The sequence below is a fragment of the Prinia subflava genome, chromosome 1 (assembly GCF_021018805.1).
Source record: "Prinia subflava isolate CZ2003 ecotype Zambia chromosome 1, Cam_Psub_1.2, whole genome shotgun sequence".
NCBI classification, from domain to species: Eukaryota; Metazoa; Chordata; class Aves; order Passeriformes; family Cisticolidae; genus Prinia; species Prinia subflava.
In genome coordinates this window covers 117,617,668-117,640,038 of record NC_086247.1, presented here as the reverse complement: position 1 = coordinate 117,640,038, position 22,371 = coordinate 117,617,668, and the positions used below count along the sequence as shown (strand labels likewise).

The following is a 22,371-nucleotide window of genomic DNA, read 5'->3' as shown; positions in this document are numbered from 1 at the left end:
AAAGAAAATGAAGTCACAACCTCAACCTATAAAAGATAAGGAGACATAACGCATTTTTGTCTTCGTTGTCAGATGTCCAACACAAATCTTTTTAAGAATTCCAATTTTACTGCACACGATTTGTAAATGGCAGATACTTGCTAGTAAAAGCCCTGGCTAAACCCTTCCTAAAAACAACTCGGATAAAATATGGAATGCAAAATAACCAGTATTTAATAAGTTAATTCCTGGTTTACTTCACAGAATGAAAATGAAATTGAGGGGTGAGTTATTACACCCTAAGGTTTTGATTATGCAAGTGCCTTTGCCAGTAGAGCTCTGAAATTTGAGTTCCATGGGTAAGAAATGTGCTATCCATTTCAGCCAGGAATCCATTTGAAAGAGCTGTTATGAAATGAATAGATTGCTTTAAACTTCTCTTTCAGCTTGAGCTGGAGATGTGTGTTTTCAGGAGCTCTCCCCACTGGTGCCCATCACTGTCTTGGGGCGTACAGGCAGAATTTCTGCTGTATGAAGACAAACTCAGAAGCCATGCTCCAACAGGGGCTGGATTAAGTCTACAGAACCAGAATTAAGGTACTCCAGGATATGATCACTCCCTCCTAGCCACTTCTGGGCAGTGACAGCCTCAGCCTCTCTCCAGAAGGCTACTGTTCCTACACTAGGCTATGCACTACACAAAGCCTGTGCACCTGCAGTCACCTCTTCCTGGGATGCAATGAATAGGACTAGGGGAAACTAGAAACCAAGAGGACAATCTGAATAATCCAATATACAAACCAGCATTTCTTGTATGGGAATAAAGAGGTAGGTGGAGTCTTGGAGATCTCACAGACTGGTCTGGTGAAAATATGAGACACCCTCAGCATTCCTCTCTGGTGAATTGCTTTTCTTTCCAACCACTCTGTTCCAGCCAGGTCAGAGTGCTTCTGCCTTGTTTCGTATCTGGGATGCTTGTCCTAATGAACATGCTTTCAAATACTAACCTAATGCAAGTGCTTTATGTGATACAAGACATTTTAGACCTATTGATGCATTAAAGTCAGCTTTGTGTATGGTAGAATTTTCCACAGGACTGCATATATACATTCTCCTGATAGAGATGTTGATAATCGCTCTATCTTCACCCAGCCACAATGTTTGTTTTCATTTCAGTTTTTGCTTAATATTACCCACCACGTTAAGGGAGATTTCCTTGCTGGGAAATAGGACATGATTTTCAGCAAGTCTCTTCTCGGATTCCACTGTTCTGCTAAGCAAAGCATCAGATGTCTGGCATGAAGTTGAGCCCTAAGGCACAATGTCCAGACAAGAAGTCATCAGACTCAGTAGCACTAACAGTTGTCTTGCTGAATTTCTTTTGGTGTTAAGGATAAGCCTCTCCTTTGATCTCTTTTCCATTTTCTATGTAAGTTTTTACAGATTTTTAAAGTCAAAAGCGGCCATTTTGAGCATTCATACTGGAACCTACATAAAATGAGACCCTAGAACTTCATCTAGCAAATTCTGAGTTCAGCCAAGTTACCAGTGGCTGAGCTAGAGAAATCATCAAGTATTTATCTGAAGACTTCTTGTGCTGGATCTTTCACCACATCCATTGTAATCTCTTTCTGTAACCTCTAAATGTACCTTTTATGTACTTTTTGTCTTTCTTTTTTTAAATGTATGACTAGCTTTTTGAACTTTATTGATTTCTGCTCCTAGTGAGTGCATTTCTCATGCCTCCGATTGCTTGCTTAAATACCCCTCTAGTGCCAAGTGTAACATCCCTTATCTATCCTTTGTTTAAATGGTTAAGTCTCAGTTTTACTGTTTCAGGTCACATGCCTTTTTATGAATGACATGTACATCGGATTACTCTTAATCATATAGACCCAAATTCTAAGAGGGATGTGCTGCTAAAAGCACATGAACACACTTCTTTCTGTACTGAGAAAAAACACAAAAATTTGTCAGGAGACAATTTATAGTATGAAACTCGCCATGGATTCTTAACTTTTTCTATGTAAAATCATAAAGGTGACATTGTAAGCAGCTGTGTTAGCCAAAGTACTAGTTTTGCCTGTGTTGCTATCTTGCACTTGTAAGAGTTTCTGAAAAGTATAAATGCTCTGAAGAATTCATAAAAAGATCCAACATTTGATGAAGGTATCTCAAAAGAGAAATGTTCCAGCTAGCTTTCCGTGAGGAATATGTATGTGCACTTTAGTGTTCTATTTACTAAATTTTTCTAGAGTAGTCATTGCATTAAAATATATAAATTTAAAAAAACAGCTGAATTATACTTAGCAAACAAAGATCCTCCTTACAAGAAGTACAGAGTAAGGAACACACCTTTAGGAGCTTGGGGATGTGCAAGCTGGCACATATATCTTGGTGGAATTTTATTGTGACTGATATATATATACACACATAAATATATAAATACACATCAAAATTCTAAGAAACTCCCAATATACTGATTCAAATACAAACACCCTAGGTAAACTTATGGAGCTGAGTTCTACTCTCTGGATCTAGAAAGGCCATTGATACCAATGTCCTTTTCATGTGTCTCAGTTTTCCATCATCACAAAACCTATCCTTCTCCCTGACATTTTACTGTAAATTATCAAATCCCTTGGAACAGAGGCATAGCCAGGCACACTTGCCCTTCTTCTGGTGCAAGCTTATAGAAGAACTGCAGTTCTGAGTGTAGGAAATCTTACTTAAAAAACAAATTAAAAATAAATGAGACAGGTGTATATGAGGAGAACATTTCATCCTTTCCCACCTCTGGGGAACAGAACTTTTCCCTTTTGAGCAATTTATTCCACAGCTTTGAGTGAGGCACATCTGAGGTTGCTACTGTCCTGAAAAACCTGTCCTCTGATCACTGCTGCAAGGCACCAGCAGAATCTGATATCGTTTGTGCTGCTCTTAAGGAAGTGTCCAAGGAAAGAGAGACAAAGCTCACCCTCGCCTTAGGGTTCTCCTACTATGGTTCTGGGATAAAAAAAGGAAGAACTTAATTACTAATTAAAAAAGAAAAAAGTGGTGATGGTGGGGGAGCAAGCTTTCAGAATTTTGCTCAGTCTGAGAAACTCATCTCTTCTCTTCTACTTCATGATTACAGTGGAGACATGCAATGAGTCCAGTCTGACAAGGTGAGAGTTGCATGCCTCTGAGCACTGCCTCTCAACAAGTGGGTTGTGTTTGCTTTTGCTCCTGCCAGGTAAAAATTATTACCAATTCAAGTAATTTTCCCCGGCGCATCTTTATGCCTACACCCTTGCGTCCCCTAACACAGATGTACCTCAGCTTCAAATCTGCTGACAGTGACGCTACAGCACCTACAGAATTTGCTCAGCTTTTGGGTAGGTTTTATAACCACGCTGATCCCTGTGCCTCCCACCACTGCTAGTAATAACTGAACCAGTCAGAGAAGGTCTCTGCAAACCAGTCACAGCAGTGATTAAGATGTAGACATACGTATCTCCTCACCCTTTAAATAGAAGGCTTAATTGGCGATGTGGATAGCAGCTTTCTAATGGACAGAAATTAAACTCCATTTAATTCCTGAGGAGACACTTCCAATGCACAAGGTTTACCACACATTTGGAGTGGGGAGGGAGGGGGGGAAGGAAGGAGCCGCGTGCATAACTCTACCTCTGACAATCACTGAGGAAAAGCAACATGAGGACCAGAATGGCATAAGTGTGGCAGGTGTGAATTGACCTGCACTGGCAAAGCTGCGAGCTGGGAAACTTGCAAATCACATGATTGTGCAATACTTGGCTCCAGTCAGTGCTATCGTGTTCTTTATTAAAAAAAAAAAATCTTAAAGACATGTTCATCAAGTTAAGGGATTAACTGTCAAGTGACATTACTGAAAATAGAGACAATATATTTCTTTATTGTTAATGAAATTCAGTTAAAAGTGAAGGAAGTGATAAAGAATGTACTGTTTTGTAATGTATTTTACATAAGAACGTAATATAGAAAGGGAAGTGCAATTAAATCTTAATGTGGACTTTTTTATTTTTAGTTTATCATCTGGTTTACATTTTGAGCCCCTTTGCAGCAGTAAATTATGCTGGCATTTCTTAGGGAATAACTGCCATGTTAATTTAGTTTAATAAAATAAGTGACAGAAAAGGGGGAAAAGAAGGAAGAAAAGACAGTACCCCCCCACACACACACACTCCTTATCTTTAGCTAAGTATTCAAATGCTTTCTATATGAATTGTCCGTGGTCCAACTCCAGTACCATGTAATAATACAATACATTACAACACAGTACAATACAATCTTGGGTTTCTGTAGCGCCCTTCATGCAAGCATCCCAGGGTGCTTTACAATCATTATGAGTTAAAATTAAAACTGAAGCACATACAATTCCTAATAGAATCATTTTAAAAATGCTAAACAGAACAAATAACTTTTAAGTCTAGATTTAAAAGTCCCAACAGCCAAGCTTTCCTTACTTCAATTGGCAATGAGTTCCAAAGCTAGGGAGCAAAGCGACTAAAGGCTCTCTCATGTTATGTTAAAGGATCTCTCATGTTGTTTATACTTGTGCAGTACTCCACAGCCAAAAATTTGCCAAGAAGAAGAAGAAGAAAAAAAGATTTATTTGCAATCTTGCTTTAAAGAACACTGGAGAAGTGGTTTGTTAACTCTCTAATAAAGTTATGGAAAAAAGAAACTAATCAGGGTTTGCACTTGGCTGTGACTGTGTTAAGAGGTATGCAAGAAACAAGAACGAACACAAATGAATACAAAATTCTATAGAAGTGCATTACTTGACTGCCTCTAAACCCACTAAATGTACCCAGAAGAAAACAAAACAAAACAAAAAAGCATGGCTATGTGTATATATGTATCTACACAAAGAAGAACATCACTACAAATATTTAAAATGCAAGTAATTCTATATACCATTCTCAGGAGCACTTAGTGAAAACAGAAGTCAAGTAGAACTCAGTTCTACAATATATGCATGCTTTAGGAGGAAAATGTATCAGAAGAAAACATGCTGTGTTCCTTTTTCATTCTGTAACTTCCCTAAAACTTGAAGTCAAACTTGCAGATAATCATTCACATGACAATCTTAAAATTGCTGAGATACAATCAAAAATGGTCAGTACTCAAAGTTGGACACACATACCCAGAAATGCATTAATTTTGTACTTTTCACAGGAGAGCCTGGTGGAGGACAGGTGCTTATAACTCGTGACTTTAGGAGTGTAAAAACAAAATTAAAAAAAAATCAAACATCAAGAAAAAACAAACAAAAAAGCCCCAAAGAAAAACAAAAACCTCCACAACTCCCCCCCAAAACCAACAACCGCAACAAAAAACCAAACCAAAACAAAAACCATCCCCCTCAAGCTAGCACCATTCTGCTCTTGGGCTCCTCCACTTTTCAGAAGCAGAAACAGAAGACTGGATTACAGCACAGATACCAAGGGACATGCTGACACTTTACAGACACTCCTGAAGTCAGATACTGCATTTATTTGAAGAACAAATCATGTTTGCCCTCTCCTCCCACAATAATTTCAGGCCTCATAACCATTTTGGAAAGTGATTTTACATCCTTATTATACTTAATTCTAATGAAGAGGCAGAAAAAAATAGCTACATATTTTTGCCTTCAATAGGGTACTACACAGATAAAAGAGATGCAGATAGACTGGCATAGGTTTAACACTGAGAGTGTTTAGGTGCATCTGAAGAACATAAATCAGTGATCAAACAATCAATTGAAAGGTTGAATACCTTGTGAATGTCCTCATACAGCTCTACCAAAACACCTATTACGTACATCTTGCTCATCCCATCAGCAATAGGCTCTGCGCTGCTCATTCTATCTGGATAACTAAAAATTGTAGGCACAAATTTTAATAGTTAATTGCAAATTTTAAAAAATCCAGATACCATGTCAGCTTGAAGAGACATCACAGTGAATGCTCTTGAGCAACTGAGGGGTGGGTTGAAAAACCCTGCCTGCCAAAAGCTGAGCCCAGGCCCGCAAGGATTTACTTCCCTGAAATAATTAATGACATATTTAAAATCTAAAGTACAGTAACTTCTAAAGCAGAAAAAAGAGCTGCATTCCTTACTCAGGTTATTAATTACTGGGGGAGGGGAGGAAGGGAGAAGAGACTTACAAGCAACAAAGAAATCCAAGGACTTGATCTCAGGTCTAGGCAGGTAAAATTGAAAGGGGAGGGGGCAAAAACCACCTTTTGGTTTAGCACAGCATGAATCAAAAACTGCTCATAAAAGGTATGTATTTTGACAACTCTTACTAGCTCATTTCTTGATTATCTATAGGTATAGAAATTTCAATTTTAGCAAACACAACATTTCGGTTAGGATTTTGGAAGGGTGGATCAGAACAATGGTGTGAAATGTGAGAGGATTTCTATTGAGCTGCCTATTTGCTATGACGGCCAAATGCCCTCACATCAGGTGAACTGAGAAACACTGATGTTCCAGGAAAGCTTTCTGTATGTTGTCTCTGCCACATCATATAAAGTCTGAAAAAAACAGCATGCAAATGCAGGGCAGGGTATCTGAACACAAAAGAAAGTATATGATCTATACCATGCCCATGTCAGATGAAGAGAATCATTCACTATAGCATGAAAGCCTGTTAAAAAGGCAGTCAGGATAGTTATATTTGTCACAAGTGCAAAACTATGCAGACTTGGGTATCGTACCAGCACTTGTGCTGTGTATGCATACGTTTCAGGGAATGCAAGCATACATCCATCCATCCCTCTGACTGAAATAATGCTACTCCTTCATCACCAAGTGCAAAATTATGTAAATGACATTTTAGGCAGGGGAAGGGGGGAACACACAAATATCTTCCAAAAAGTTTAAAATAGTTCGTAAGTTACTATGTCCCCAAGTATCACAGCCTCTGGATATATTTTTTTGAAATACTGCATATCCCCTACAAAATATTGAACAAAAAAACATTGAGATTTGAGATTCTACTATATATCAGGCCTGGAATTTCTTATCTATAATGCACTGACTCGTGGTTTTCCTGAGAGTCAGACTAGATACAAACAGTCTCAAAGGATGAGCAAAAGGGAGGGAAAAAACACCCCCAACCAAATGCCTTTACATTTCAGGATACTATAGGATAAGAAAAAGAATACCTTGCTTCACATGTGCTTTTGCAGTGCTTTGATAGTGCCTGTTTGCAAATACTAACAACAATCATTTAGAATATCTTTTTGTAGAAAAAGAATCAGGCAAGATAATACCAGTAGGAAAGTCAGTGTCATTTGACCACTGCCATGTTTTTAAAGCAGTGCCCAGATACCAATTAATCTCTACAATCTCTTCCCTTGGTAGGTGACTTGTTATCGTCTTTTCATGGAACAGGTTACAAGAACTCAAGATAAGGGATACATCTAAATGTTCAAAAGCACACAGTGAGTTTGTTCCAGAATTATCAAAAGGATTTCCTGTCCTTTTCTTAGGCCAATACCCCATGTTGCTCTCCTCTTTATCATAAAAGTTGATCAAACTATATATATCATACTCATATATATATATACATATACACAGAGAAACAGAGAAAAATGCAGTAATTCAATAGGAGCAAAAGAGGAAAAAAAATCCTTATTAATATCAGAATAAATACAGCCTGTAATATTTCACTTATTAACTGTGGAACTAAGAAGAAACTTCTGCACTAAAAATCAAAACAGAGCTGTGAATGTGAAGTATAAAAATGCTAAGACTAAGGCAAGACACTGAAGGACTAACATTAAATAAGCAAATGCAACAGAGCTGCCTGCCTGCCTGATCACTTTAGGGCAGCTCCCAGAAGACTGAAGTAGAGTAGAGCTTCTGTGCAAAGGTTTGGAAATAAGAATTGATGGTAGAACAATCTCTTTACAACCCTTTGGAGACTGAAGAGCCAAAACAGGAGGGAAATGAGATCTAGGCCACTTGCAAGATAGACCAATTTAATGGAATGCACAAGATGGCCCAAAACTGAGTCCTAGATTAAATTCCAAGTTACCTTCCCCATCAAAAGAGGTCTGGAGAGGAAACAGAAATGAACCAAGCTGTGCGTATCAAACGCAAAAAGTCTTTCAGTCGGCATCTGCACATGCTGCCCGTCTCTAGCAATAAAATCTGCAAACCCGATGTAAAGCATGAAAATATGCACTTTAGTGCATAACTCAGAACAGATTTGGGTTTTCCATGCAAAATTTGAAGTGTCCTTTTACCTTGACTGCTTGATACTAAAAAGTTGAGGCTAAATGTCTGTACGTCTGTTTGCAATTCCACAGTGATTCAGAGGCGTGTGTTTGCTTTGGTCTGTCCTAAGCACTCCAAGTCATGTTGACAGGGATTCCCCATGATAAGGGCTCATATACTAAGCAATGAAACTGACCTTCAGGGGTGGCCACACAGTCACAGAGTGAGAATTACAGCAGCTTCAAAAAGGACCATGTATTCGACTCTCCTAAAGAGAGCAACAGTCACAGTGGATTTTATCAAGAAAGGTGTGAAGAGTTCATACCTTTGCATGAATAATGCTGTTAAGTTTTCAAGACTCTATAATTGAAACAGACTGGTTCTCAAAGTTTCGTTCACATATTTTCAATATGCACGGAGCACAGCAGCTTAATTACCTTAAAGCAAGTCCTTCCATACGTACACAAAACAGAGTATTGCTAATGACAGTGACAGAAAACGATAACTACTCTCGTTTCCACTTTGAGTCATTTTTCTGTGGTTAATAAATTATATCCATAACAGTGTTAATAAGTTATGGTACGGTGTCACTGCATTAGTTTGCATTTATGATGAAGCACTTCATATGGCATTACCTATACCCATGGAACAACATAACAGGAGAGAGCCCTTTTCTGCTCTCAGAAGGATCTCCTATGCTGGCACTTCGATGGATCCCCTGAGGAAACTCTGTCTCCTGACTCTGCCTTGCTCTTCTCACCTCTGTTGCAGGACCACGCCATGGCAGAGCAATTCAAAAACTTTAATACCTTTAATAGAATACTGACACTCTTAAATCAGTGCCCTTTACACAGGAGTGATATGCAAGGAGTTAGAGGTAAGGCAAACACAGGAAGTATTCAGATCAATGAACTCATGTGAAAAGAACACTGTCAGATCAACTCATCTTCCCTCAAGCTCCCAGAGGGAAACAGGAAGACTTAGACTGATGGGCTCTAGATCAACTACTGTAAAAGCTTGTTTTTCCAAAAGTTAAGAATAAATAAATGTATTTTAAGCTTAATATTATTTGGTTTTTAAAGAAAAAAGAAAAGCAGAAGTTATTTGAATTCTTGCAACCCAACTAAGGCAGCACTGTTGAAGACAGAGATGGCAAAAGTAATAAGCACACTTTTAACAACAGAAGGAAGCTTGTGGCTTTAAGTATATTCTTTTACAAATAAAGAAATACAAACTAGTAAACAAACAGCCCAAAATTTGAGCTCTATAGTGTGGAGTTTTAGTCTTCTCAAGCATTAACTTGAAGCAGTTAAGCTATTAAGTAAGACGGTTTTTTGTCCATTAAAGTTATTACATAAAAAATCAGTATAGTTTGAAAGGATTTTTTTTAGAAGAATGGAATTATTGAATTGTCTCCAGTACCATGATACTTTCTATAGTACAGCATTCCTTTTAAAAGCTTTTTTCTGCTTTATATATACATATATACAGAAGCTCCTTTGTCAGAAAGAAACACAATGTCCAAATAGAAATGAGATATTCCATCTCAATAGAAATTATTTGCTTTCCATCAGTATCAAGTAAAAAGTAGCACTATTAGATTAAAATGGAGAAAAATCACAAGTTATCTGCAGCCTCCATAAGCCAGCAGCGCAAAAGCTCACATGCTTTTACAGTAGGTACATACAAGATAACTTTGTAGACATATTACTGGAATAGTTTGCAACCAGTGAAGATAATTTTGATTATTTCCACTTCAAAACTTCCTATATTGGAGCCACATCACTGAAAACAATCTAACCGTAGGGGAAACAAAAAGTGATGGGAAACAAGCCTGCTAATCTCTTCATGAAAATTAGACAGAGGAGGAGAGTAGTCTCCTGTAGATTAACTGAAGTCTTTCAGAGACAAAGACTCCAGTATTCTAAGCAAGAGAAATAAAATCCCCATAAAAATACCTTCACTTCCTTAATTTCTCCTTTTCCCTCCCTGCCACAACTAGCATCATTTATTCGTATACTGAATTCATCTCCACTGCGCCACAATGAAATACATTTTAAAATTTAAAAGGTAAGAAAAACACCATACCACATTTGTATGTTCCCACCACAGCATCATTGGACACCATATTGCACAGAAAAATGAGTTGTGCCTTTGCAGTAATTTGACAAGAGAAGAACAAAAAGAATGGCAAAAATAGAACAGTACGACTAAGGCTTGAGGAATGCATCAGTTCAATATTTAGCAATGCATAAATGAAGGTTTCATTTTTGTTTAGGTATATTTTGATTAGAACTAATAAATGACTGATTTTCCTTTGGTTCTTTGCAACAACAACATATCACCCAAAGAGCTTTATTCTTTATTCCCTTCTCATATAGCATGCCAAAGACTGTCTCAGTTTATGAATTAGCATTTAAAACTACTGTAGGTTATCTAACAAGCATTCAGATTCAATAGTACTTTTGACAGCAGTAAGTAAAGAGCCTTTTAACATCTTGAACACATGTGCTTGAAAAAAGTAGTTGCATCAAAGCAGTTCAAAGACTGCAGACAAAAACCAGTTAAAATCCAGTTTGCTGTGAGATGATTTTAGTGTGGTGTAAACAACCTTTCACGACTCCCCATGGGAAGCGCTGTAAGACTATGTTCAAAATGAATCAGGCATATTTATAAAGATCATGAAGTGGTCAAATGCATTTGCATTTTTGGCAGATCCTCTCCACGGGTACTACTTGCTACAGTCTGTAGAAATCTCAAATCTCACATCAGCGTTGGCTATAGTGCTTTATTATTTATTACATGTTATGCTAAGTACCTGCGAAAGGGGACATTCCTTGGCCAATGAACTCTGGTTCATATCCTTCAGTAAGTCCTTCAGAGCATTTCTTACTGTTGTGTGAGACCACTGTTCAGGAGGCAAGTCTTCTAGTTTAGGGCAACTATTTGAAACACAGATTAGAAAAGGGATTATTACAAGATTGCATCCTGCTGCAGAACATTCCTTTAAGACAGACAGATTTCATTTTGCGCATCAAGCAGATGCATCTGGAGATTGCTCTCGGTCTCCTGATTGTTCCGATTAGTTAATTACTTTATACAACACATCTGCTGTATTGATGCATGAATTATACATCAGCTGCATGTGGCGACTATTTTTTCATGTTACTTCTACCTTCCTGCTCTGATGCGCTTGGTAAAACAATTTAAGGTGTAATGCTTTCTCACGACTGATCATGAAAAGCATTAATATATTAACCATTTTTTCTTTTTTGTTGCCGTGAAATTTAAGAACCTAGACAGCAACAATAAGTGTGAGCAAGTCATTCTTTTACAAAATGCACACAGATGGTACTGTTCATGATATGCAAAAATATTTTTCTCTTAAGTAAACTTTATGTAAAATGCCTTCTTGTAATGCATCATTTAATTGACTAAAATGCAATATAGTTTTAATGAGATATCCAAAGAAAATCTATGTATCAGAGCTATAAAAGTTTTCTGCAATAGTATGCTGTAAGTTAAAGAAGAATTAGAGTAACTAAAAAGGAATTTAGGCAAGCCTTTGTAGTTTGAGCACAAAGCACAGTGGGAATTAAGTACAAGCAATATTAACAGTTAAGAGCAGACAAGTAACAGTTCAGGTCCCAGAACTGGTATATGACTTACCTGTGTAACTGGATTTTCAGTGTGACCACATGATACACGTCTTGCAGCATGTCTGCTACTGTAGCATCAGGGGCATCTGTCACGTAGGAGAGTGGAACTGGATTCCACTTCCCAACCTGGATAAGCCCTGCAGGATTGCAATTTTCAGAGGGGAGGGGGAGTGGGCAAGAAGGGTAGAAAAAAATTGAAAGAAAGTGATTTACCTAATTCCTAGGGGCAAAAGAAATATCTGATTTTAACAAAATCGCCACCTTTGTTTCTAACCTCTTAAATCTGGCAAAACAAAAGAACAGCCCCCTCTCCAAAAACCCCCACCCACACACCACCAAGGATAGGCCTTATCTATATTATGAAATTATACAAATACATTACAGTAGAGATTTTTAAAATATGCATAGAAGTATATTTTCCTAAGTTCTCATGAATTCAATAGGACATGATAGTTAGCATTCCTCTTAATAAATTAGAAAGGATTTTGCAATGCAAGAATTGAGTACAAAAAAAATTGCTTTGCAGTCTATAAAACCATCAGGAACAAAATAAAAGAAACAGAGCTGGATATTCAGTCATAAATGCAAGTTGACTCTCAACAGTCCATCTGCTCAAATATGCTTTACACTTCCTTGTGGATCCTCAGTGGAGCAGATTATTAAGGTCAATAAGCATACTAATGATTCAGTTGAAGTCTTTTTTCTTCTTAAAAAAAATAGAAAAAAAAAGGAATTTACCTCCACATTCCCCACGAGCAAAATGTGCACTAACTAAATAAAAATACATCAAGGAAAAAAAAATATGGACACAGAATCTGCAAGAAGTTTAAGAAGTAAAACCTGCATTACATTCCTGAAAGGAATCCTGCCCCTCCCCCAAGACCCCACAAACAAACACAATTCATTGTACAATTTTATAATCTTATTTACCTTTTGCTTGGGCAGCAGAGCTGTGAGAATATCCAAGAGACAGCAATGCCATTTCAATCAGCTGGTTGAAAAGCATATCCTTCCTCACCAACACAAATTCTGCATGCTCCTCCTTAGAATCGTACTCAATGGCATTTTCATAATGTTCCACTACACAGAAAACTGGAAGCATACTTCCTATTAAAAAATTAAATTTAACATATTAAACTTGAGTTATAGGAGAGTAGGTGGGTCTATACAGAGTTATGTAAATAAAACCTGTATGAACAGGCAGAGGAGGCATCAAGAATCATCACAAATATTTGATCAACATATTCCCCGAGTCCTTTCCCCTCACCCTCCCCAAAAAAACACAAAGTTCTACAAAACATACATCTCTCTGAAAGGCAGAAATGCAAATTTATCTCCCTTGATCAGATACAGATTTAAAGAATTACCTTCTATAGAAATAACAAGGTTGACTGAAGAGAAGTTGATTCTCTCTGTCCTGCCTGATTTGTTGTGAGTAGCAGGCAGCATGAGAACCTAAATACATACTGCAGATGTCTTCACTGTAAGCCATTTCAGTACCAGCCACATAATTTTGTTTGTTAACATTAAAACTTTCTTAGTCCTGCCAAAAATATTTAATTGCTTTCAACATCAACAACAAATCACCTTGTGTGTTATATATTCACTCTGAAAACAGTACACAAGGAAACAAGGCAAAAGTTAACACTAATTCGTACTTCATTCACTGAGTGCACTTGAGCACTACTTTCACTTGCATCTTTAAGGAACAAATCATGATTTCAATGCCACTTTAAGAAGTGTACCTGCAGTTCAGGCTTATTTTTGTTGTTCTTGTTGTTGTTGTCGTCTCCCGCACTTTACATCCCACAATGCTATTTTGGCATGGCTGAAAGTTAATTACTAATTTCCAGTTTTGTAGCATCATATGGCAAACCCTTCCATACACTGCACAGAATATAAGCAAATAACCTTTTTTCTTTCCTTTGCCTTTTTTAAAATGTTATTTTTTTTTCCTCCCTTTTGATGACACAGAGAGAAGTAACAAATGACCCAAGCTGGTTTAGGGATAAAGTCTATCCCAGCAGTCAGATTCCTGGACTTTATGAAAATTCCTCCCAGCCTCCCAGATGGACATGGATGACACAATGACCCGCTGTTTTAAGCTTCAATCCTGTTGCGCTGCCTCCAGCAGCACAGGTTAGGCTCTCTTAATGACAGAAAGCAGAAGGGTTAAAAGGAGATGTACAGAACTGTCTTATGGCAGCCTGCCAGAGGGGTATCATCTTTAGCATAAATGATGACAAGGGTTATTTTAACAGGGCACCCAGGAACTCCAATTAGTCCTACAATGTTAATGCCTCTATAACCACTGCCCTCTAGACTTACAGAAACCTCCTAACCTGCTAAGGTGCACCAGACATGCTGTAGCCTAAAAGGAAGCTTTATTCTTGACAATAGAGTAAGACCACGTCTGCTGATTTGTGCTCTAACGTATAGCAAGAAATCATGATAAAAAAGATACCTCTTAAGCACGTATATTTAAACTACATCTGTTCACTAGAGAGCCAATCTCTGGCAAACAAACCCCTTCAGGCTTGCAAGGAAAAGCTTACAAACTCACTCCGGTTTGCCCAATAGGCTCAGCATGAAAGACTGAAAGACAAGAGCAAAAGCTTGCCAATATTTATGTAGTACTGGAAGGAGCTTTTTTTCCTTTTTTTCCTGCTATCTGAGTGAGACTGGCCAGAAAGGGAGAGAAGACCAAAGCCAAAGCAGTACACGCAAAGCGGTATTTACTTCACTGGTTTTAAATAAGCTGTGGACACACACGATTCATCTGCAAAAAGGTGGTGGTTTGTCTTCTGGGTTTTTTCTCCCTTCCAGGCTCTCACAATTGATGTTTCACCTACTACCATCTGACTCAGAGTAAGGGCTCAAAATTCTTAAGTATTTTCACTAGTAATTCCTGAAGATAAAGTGCAAGCAAAGCATCATTCTAACAAACAGTGCAGATACATCCAAAACTGGCTAAAGGATATTTGTTTTTCCCCTTATCAGCTCCTACAAATTAAGCTATGATCAGACATAACACACAGGTACTTTGCTGCTTATCAACACTCCTTTTGCCAGGTACATGGTTTCCTCAATTGCAGCATTTTGGGAAATGTGGTACTTTAAACAACACAGGAGAGCCTCCTGGCCAGATTTTAAGGCACAGCATAGATTAAGAAAGGTGGATCCCGGTAGAGCAACACAGGTATCATCTGACTACAAATCAAGCCACTAAATCTTTTAGCAAACTGTCACTAGTGTCCTTCTGTTAATGTGAAAAATGTTATACAGGAGAGCACAATCTCAGCTGGCTGATCACTCCTGCTAGTACTTGGCAAGACCTCCAAGTGCAGCAACTTCATAACCTTCTAGTATTAAAGGGGAGAGCATTGGTCAGTGCTCCCTGCTAAAAATACAGCATGATTTAAACCTGAAGGCAGTGTTAGAGCTTTTGCTGAAGGTTTACGAGTCTGTGTAAACAGCACGTCTGCCATAAGGAGCAGTGAAGTCTGTAGAATCCTTGTCTAAAACTGTCCTGGCATTAAAGTTTGCTGTGCAAATATCACATAATACCAGAGACAGCTGAAATCTCCTATTTAGGAATTTATGGAACTTATATGTTTGCAGGCGTCAGAAAGTCCTTTTTATACAGCCCCACTGCTTCACTGTACAATGTTAATGCACTCTGCTGGAAAAGCCGTAATAAATTATATTTTTAATGCTCTTACCCTGGCTTTCTTAAGATGCATACATTCTTGGCAAACAATCAATAAATAGGGTAATCATGAGCAGAGGCCAAAGAATTTGCTGAAGTGCTGTTTTTCCATTTTTAATAGATAAAGATCTAACAATACGGACTGCTGTGTCTGTTCATTTCAGGATCAATATATTCTTTGTTTTCGCCAAACCAAGGAAAAAATAAATGATTGTACAATAAATGTTATGCATCAGACACAATGAAATTCCTCTGCCTTCTAACTTTGTGCGTTTAATAGTCTTGGTTACATTTTGCACTTTGCTTAGCAAATACAAGAAAAATCTGAATTATAAACATAACTGATTATACTAGGAAAAGTAGAGGCTGCATATTTTGATTTAAATTAGCAAGCCTGCAGGACATGGTCAAAGAGACTTACAAATTTTCATAAGTAAAATTTGTATATTATTGTCCATTTAAAGTATTTTCAATGCAAACAAAAGCCATCCATATACAAACATCAATGATTCTAAATGTGCCTTTTCCTTGTGTAAATGTCTAATTACAGCAAACCAGTCACTGAAAAATATGACACCCAAGTTGTTCATTGTTCAATAATGAATTGTACTTAAGAAAATAAACTGCGAAGATTGACATCATGAATGACTTTTCCAATGTGATACCTAAAGATTTACACTCTCTCCTTTAAACCAACTTGCAACTGCTATGGAAATACTGCTGCTTCCTTCCAATCTTAGGACCATCATTAGGAGGAAAGGCGAGAATTTGTTTTGGGGGTTCAATATTTACTCTTACATATTTTTGCGTTTCTTAGCCCAGCGCTTACTCAAAGAATTAATGCACCAAATTACTTACATTTCAATGTAAGAATTTGCTTTAATCAGAGCAGCTAGCCTTTACCTTAACAAAAATCAGACTCCACCCTGAAAAGCAAGATGCTCCACCCAAGAATGAACCTTACATTTCCCAAATGTGATTTATATCAGAATTGGGAATATACAGTATTTAAGAATGGAGATTTTAATCCTGAAATATAAATGAAGTAGTCTGCAAAAGTATGCTTCCCCCCAAATATTATAAATCATATTTCTCTAATGCAGAATTATCAAAAGTGTTACCTTTTCTAATATTAGTTTTCATCAGGTGTCCAGAGTGTTTTAAAGGCACTCCTTGCATTTTAGTTCCTGTACTTCCAAGTCTTCCTCTTCCTAATGGGCTCCCATTCTGTTCCAAGCGCGCAATTTTGGCTGGTGGACCCTTCGGATCGCTTACATTGTTAGACATTTCTGAATGTTCTTTCCCCTGAGTTGCCTCGTTCAAATGATCCATACTCAGTCCCGCCTCTAAAGATCACCTGCCATGATTCAAAAAAAAAATATATATGTTGTACACGTGTGCGCATATGTATACGTACACAGCCTGCACATGTGCAGAGACAGATATATATGTACCATAAGCTCATAAAGAAGAGATAACTATTTTAGCTAGAAAGAAATGCCTTTTTTAAAAGAAACAAACTTATTCTTCAAAAATTACCTCATACCCCAGTTTATAGAGAGATTGTATCATAATCTAGTGGAATGGTTTTTTAAAAGCCAACCAGAGTACCTCTTAAATATTCTAAAAACCCCCAAAATCTTTGGAGATATTCTACTAAAACCGAGGGAGTCTAAAACTCATATAAGCGATGATGATTGTCAAGGTGTGTGCTCCAATACAGCTATTTTACAAATCTCACAGAAAGGTTTGTTATTAATCGCGGATATTTTTTATTGTGGAGAGAGACAAAGATTCTAATGAAAAATTTCTTGATCTATTTGATTATAAAATGGATGAACAACAATAGAGAGATTGTTAAAACTTTAGTTGAAGGAGCAACAGATTTATTAGAGATGTAGACTACTGACCATTTACAATTCCTCTCCCCCTTAAAAATAAAAGTTAGAAAAGAATTTGACATTTAACTTCAGAAAGCAGTGGCGGGAGATGGTTGCTTTTGAGTTTCCTTCCAATATCATACAGAGTTTATCAACTTTTGCAAGGTTCAATATATGAATTTTTTCAGATATTAAGCTTCAGGTGTTAAACAGAGTAGTTTATTCAATTAAGATAAATAACTAAATAGTTTGTCAGCAAACATAAAACTGGGGAAAAATCCTCCACAATTTCTACAGTACTTTTGATGTCCTTAAATATAAAAACCCCCAAAACCCTGGTGATGCCGACACAGCTATTTGAAACCAAAAAACCAGAATTTCAACAGCAAATTAAGGAAAGGTATATATTAGCATGCTTGTACTTCCCTTTTTATAAACTTTTGAAACCTCTGTCCATGAATAACAATTACAATTAAATCACGAAAAATCTCCCAAGCCTACAACATACAGAGTAAGTTTTAAGGATTTTTCCACTCATCAAAACCTGTTTTCCCAACTATATTGAAAAACATTGCTGAGAGCAAAGGCATTTTTCTGGTTACAATTTCACTAATCAATACTGTTGTGATTGTTAGGTATTTTACCTACCTTTCCCTGACAGGGAAAGGTATAACTACACAGACAATTATGTTATAAATATATATATATATAAATAATATAATCACTAAGGACAGGTCAACAGTCATTAATCTTTGAACTAGTATTTACATGAGCAAGTACAAATTCTAATACTGGGGAAGTCATAGTTAGAAAGACTGGTATGAATCGGATAATTGCTACTTTCTTTCAGTTGCCTAGTAATTCAATACATTTTCTGCACATTTCATAGCAAAGTTATTAAAGCCTAAATATCTTGGAATCTTTATATATATACACTTCTATGTCACTAGTATACATGCCAATGATAATTTTGTAGACTATTTTTTTCTTGTTTGAACATCACCCTGTTTTTCCCAATACGGTGAAGAAAGAGGCAATTCAAACCTTAATTTGTATTAATTCAAACCTTTACAAGCAACCTCAAGAATGCAAGCAAATAGATGAAGTTCAGACAATCATTTTTTTTTCCTTATTCTGTTAGGTGACAGGCTAAGGATCACCATTCATCTTTATCCCATCTGTTTTAGGTCATGCGTCTCATTAACAGTAAACATGCCTATTTTAGCCACTTTTCAAAAAGAATTTTTTAAACTGTGCTAAGTGTAACCTAAGCAAAGAATTACAGACTCAAACTGTTAATATCTTCCGATGTTTCTAACAATTCTAACATACCATACGGCTGCTATTCTGAGAGTGGTCTATCTCAAGAAAAAGAGGATTAACAAAAAAAAAAAAAAAGGAAAAAAAAGGGGGTGTGTGGGGGGGAAGAGAAAAAGAAAACACACACAAAAAAGCTTCGAACAAGAAATTCCTCATCACTTTTGGCAACTTCAGAAGTACTCTAAGGCAAGAAGGTTCTTTGCTACAAAAAGTATCTAGTCATCATGAGTCAGAATCGCACTACATCATGTACAGTGAATAAAAGTGATAGATCGCCACTTAGTTAATACACTGACTGCAACCAAAACACCAAACGGGTCATTTTTGCTTGGCCTGAGAATACCCACCCATCGGCATCCTTTCACCGCTTAGTCATCTTGTAAAAAGCTTTATGTCACAAAGCAAAATTACATGCACATAAAACACCTAATTTACTCATTTAAACTCCATGCCCAAGGCTAAAGTTCACTGAAACCTCAGTTTGGAATAGTGATGAGCAACAACCAGCATGGCCTGCCCAGGGAGAGGGTGGCAGGAAAGACCTATCATCTCCGCCGGTTCCAGGCCAGGAGTTTCCCCGGGTTTCGCATTTAGGCATCTTTCACAACTACAAGTTTTCATCACAGATCAGTGAGAGAAGAGCACAATTTCAAGGCACAGTTTCCCGGAGCCAGCGTACACGTACAGGCACACCGCGCAATTTCTGAATGAGAGCCGGTGCCGTATCTCCTTTTGTCGCGATGTAACGCTGCCGGTATTATATTATTTCTTTCTCTCCTCCTGAATCAGCCCCCTCCCCATGCCTTTCCCCTCCTCTTCCCTCCCTCCCCCATAAAAACCCATAATCACATTTGAGAGAGGCTCCGCACTTATCCGTTCCATATGGCTCTCACAATCCAGGCCAAGCTTTCCCTGTGACCTTTTAAAGAGACAAAGAAGCAAAGTACTTATCTAGAAACAGAAACACTGCAGTTTTCTGAGTGAAATTAGCAAAACCGACCCGAAACTCACCACTTCAAAACTTGACAGCATATAAATAACAAAAACAAAGGAGGTTTCCTTTGCAGCCCGAGCTCTTGAAGAGGAAGAAGTTCAAGACTGATGTTTTTAGGTCCCCCCCTTTCTGAGGGGGGGGCGGGGGGCAGCAGACCTGAGGACTACTTCCCCTAATATTCTCTTTTTTTTTTTTTTTTTTTTTTTTCTTTTTTTTCTTGTTGCTATTTTCCTCTAGGCGGGGAGGGGCAAAAACAGATAGCGAGAAACAGAGTAGCCATGAGCAAAAATGGCAATGGACAAAAAAATACAGATTAAATATCTTTTGCGAGAGCCAGTTTTCGAGGTTTAGCAACACAAGACAGAGCTCCAGATCAAATTGATCAGACAAGTGTAACGCTGAAAGCGAGGAATTAATATAATAATAATAATTTTTTTAAAAGTAGCAGGTTTAAATTAAGGTGGAGGGTGATTTAAGTCTAGCTATCCTTTCAAAAATAAAACCAATGCATGAAGGATCAAGTGAGAAAGGGGGTTATTAAAAAAAAAAAAAAAGCAAAGCGAAAAAAAAAAGGCAGCTTTTCTATCCAGTGTGAAGAGCAGAAAGTCTACTTCTAGGTTGTCACTTACACTATTATTCTCCAATAGGCACCCAGAGGAGCAGCACACACAGAAGGAGCCCGCTCCCCTCCCCCTCCGCAAAAATATACACCGTAACAGCCCCCAAACTTTCTGCGGAAACCTCGGCCCCAGAGATCGCTACTGGAGATAAAAAGAAGAAAAAAAAAGTGGAGAGAAAATTGCAGGAAAAGGCACTAAAATGCCACTTTTAATCTCGCCTTTGCGGTCCGGGGAGAGGAAAAAAAAAAAGGAGGAAAAAAAAAAAAGGCAGAGAGGACCTGTCTCCTCTCATTTACCGGGGGCTGTTGTGCGAGTGAGGGGGGAGAGAGAGGGAGCGAGAGAGGAGGGGAAAGAGAAAAAGAACAGAGGAGAGGAAGGAAACAACAAGGCACACCACCACCACTACAAAAAAGTGACGAGGTTTCACTCGCTCCGAGTCCAACACCGGGAGAAATTATAATTTAAAAAAACCCCAATCCTATTAGAAAAAAAAAAAAAAAAAAAAAAAAAAAACCAGAAAAAAGAAAGAAAACCAACAACAAAAAACCCTGGTTCTGCTTCTGCAAAGAAAAAAAAAAAAAAGAAAATCTGGGAACTCCGAGAAGAGTTACTCGCACGAAGGGGTAAAAAATATAAAATAGAAAGGTTGCAAAAAGCCAACAACAACAAAAACCAAGCCAGCAAAAAAACACACAACCCAGTAACAATTGAAAAAGAATAATAATGGCAGGCTTTGTATTTTGTCTTTTTTTTTTTTTTTTTTTTTTTTTTTTAATTCTCGTTTCCCCTGGCTGGCTGGGTATGGTTGTTATTTAGGCCGGTTTGGTGGTTGTTGCTGGATGTTACATGGATATGTGTGTGTGTCCCCGGACGGAGCTGCCTCGCTCTGCTCTGCTCTGCTCTCCCCCCCCCTCTCCTCTCTCTCTCTCCCTCTCTCTGTTTCTGTCCCCATTAAATTATTAGTTGACTCATCACTACTCCTCCTCCTCCTGCTGCTGCCGCCGCCGTCCCCTGCTCACAGCCTCCTCTCCTCCTCTCCTCCTCTCCGCTACCGCTCGCTGCCGCTGCTGCCGCTGCTTCTTCTTCCTCCTCCTCATTTTAATACAAAATAACACCGAGGCCACCGGCTTTTTTTTTTTTTTTTTTTTTTTTTCCACAGCCAGAGACGGGAGGAGGACGCAGCCTCCCTGCTGCTGCCCGGAGCCCTTCCCCAGCGGCCCCGGATCATCCGACGCGTCCTGGGAGAGAAAGTGGCAGAGGAGGAGGAGGATGAGGAGGAGGAGGTGGTGGCGGTGGTGAAGGAGAGAGGCGTGGGGGAGGGGAGGCCGGAGAAGGCGGAGGGGGGTCGGCAGAAGTGCGGCGGCAGAGGGGGAGCGGAGCGGGGAGGGGGCGCCGGGCCGGGCCGGGCCGGGCCGGGGGGGGCGGCCGCCGGCGGCGGTAGGTGAGCGGGGGGGCCGGGGGAAGAGGGCGTGCGGCTTCCGGGCGCGCACGAATTTGCAGCTCGCTGGGTGCGGGTGAGGCGGCCCTGCCTGCGCCGCGCACAATGCCCGCTCCGCGCCGCCCCGCTCCGCGCCGCGCCCCCCCGGCAGATGGGGCCTGCGGCGGAGGGGGCGAGCCGGGGGGACGGGCACGGGGGCACAGCAGCGGCACCAGCAGCAGCAGCAGGAGGAGGAAGAGGGGCGGGGGTGAAGGCTGAACAATATCCTGCCGGCGCTGCCGGGTGCGCCGCGCAGCGCAGCCCCCGCCCCTCGGCGCGGAGCCTGCGCGGGCCGCGCCGGGCAGGTGCACGGCGGCCCCGCAGGTGGGGGCGCGCCGCGGGGGCCGCGCCGCGGAGCCACGGCCCGCGTGGGGGAAACAAGTTTCTCCTCCCCTCCCCTTTCCGTCGATACCGACAGGGGTGAAAGAAAAGCACCGGCCACGGTTCTGAAAGGCGGCCGAGGCTGGGTGAAACCGGCCCTGTTCCGCCGAGGCC

The 22,371-nt window shown here is 39.3% G+C and overlaps 1 protein-coding gene across 6 annotated transcripts in view; it reads right to left on the bottom strand.

Annotated features, from left to right (window-relative positions):
- Window positions 1–22,371, bottom strand: part of SATB1 (SATB homeobox 1) — a 91,313-nt gene that overhangs the window by 52,694 nt on the left and 16,248 nt on the right. For 4 of the 6 annotated variants that reach the window (XM_063409224.1, XM_063409250.1, XM_063409259.1 and 1 more), the window contains exons 1-5: window positions 19,797–21,682; window positions 16,707–16,942; window positions 12,807–12,983; window positions 11,887–12,013; window positions 11,036–11,159 (exon numbers count right to left, since the gene is read on the bottom strand). In XM_063409224.1, coding sequence (XP_063265294.1) covers window positions 11,036–11,159; window positions 11,887–12,013; window positions 12,807–12,983; window positions 16,707–16,917 — 639 coding nt within the window. In that variant the 5' untranslated portion in view covers window positions 16,918–16,942; window positions 19,797–21,682. Of the gene's footprint in view, window positions 1–11,035; window positions 11,160–11,886; window positions 12,014–12,806; window positions 12,984–16,706; window positions 16,943–19,634; window positions 19,705–19,796; window positions 21,683–22,371 lie in introns of those variants that run through there. The other 2 variants (XM_063409232.1, XM_063409240.1) reach the window with 2 other exon arrangements.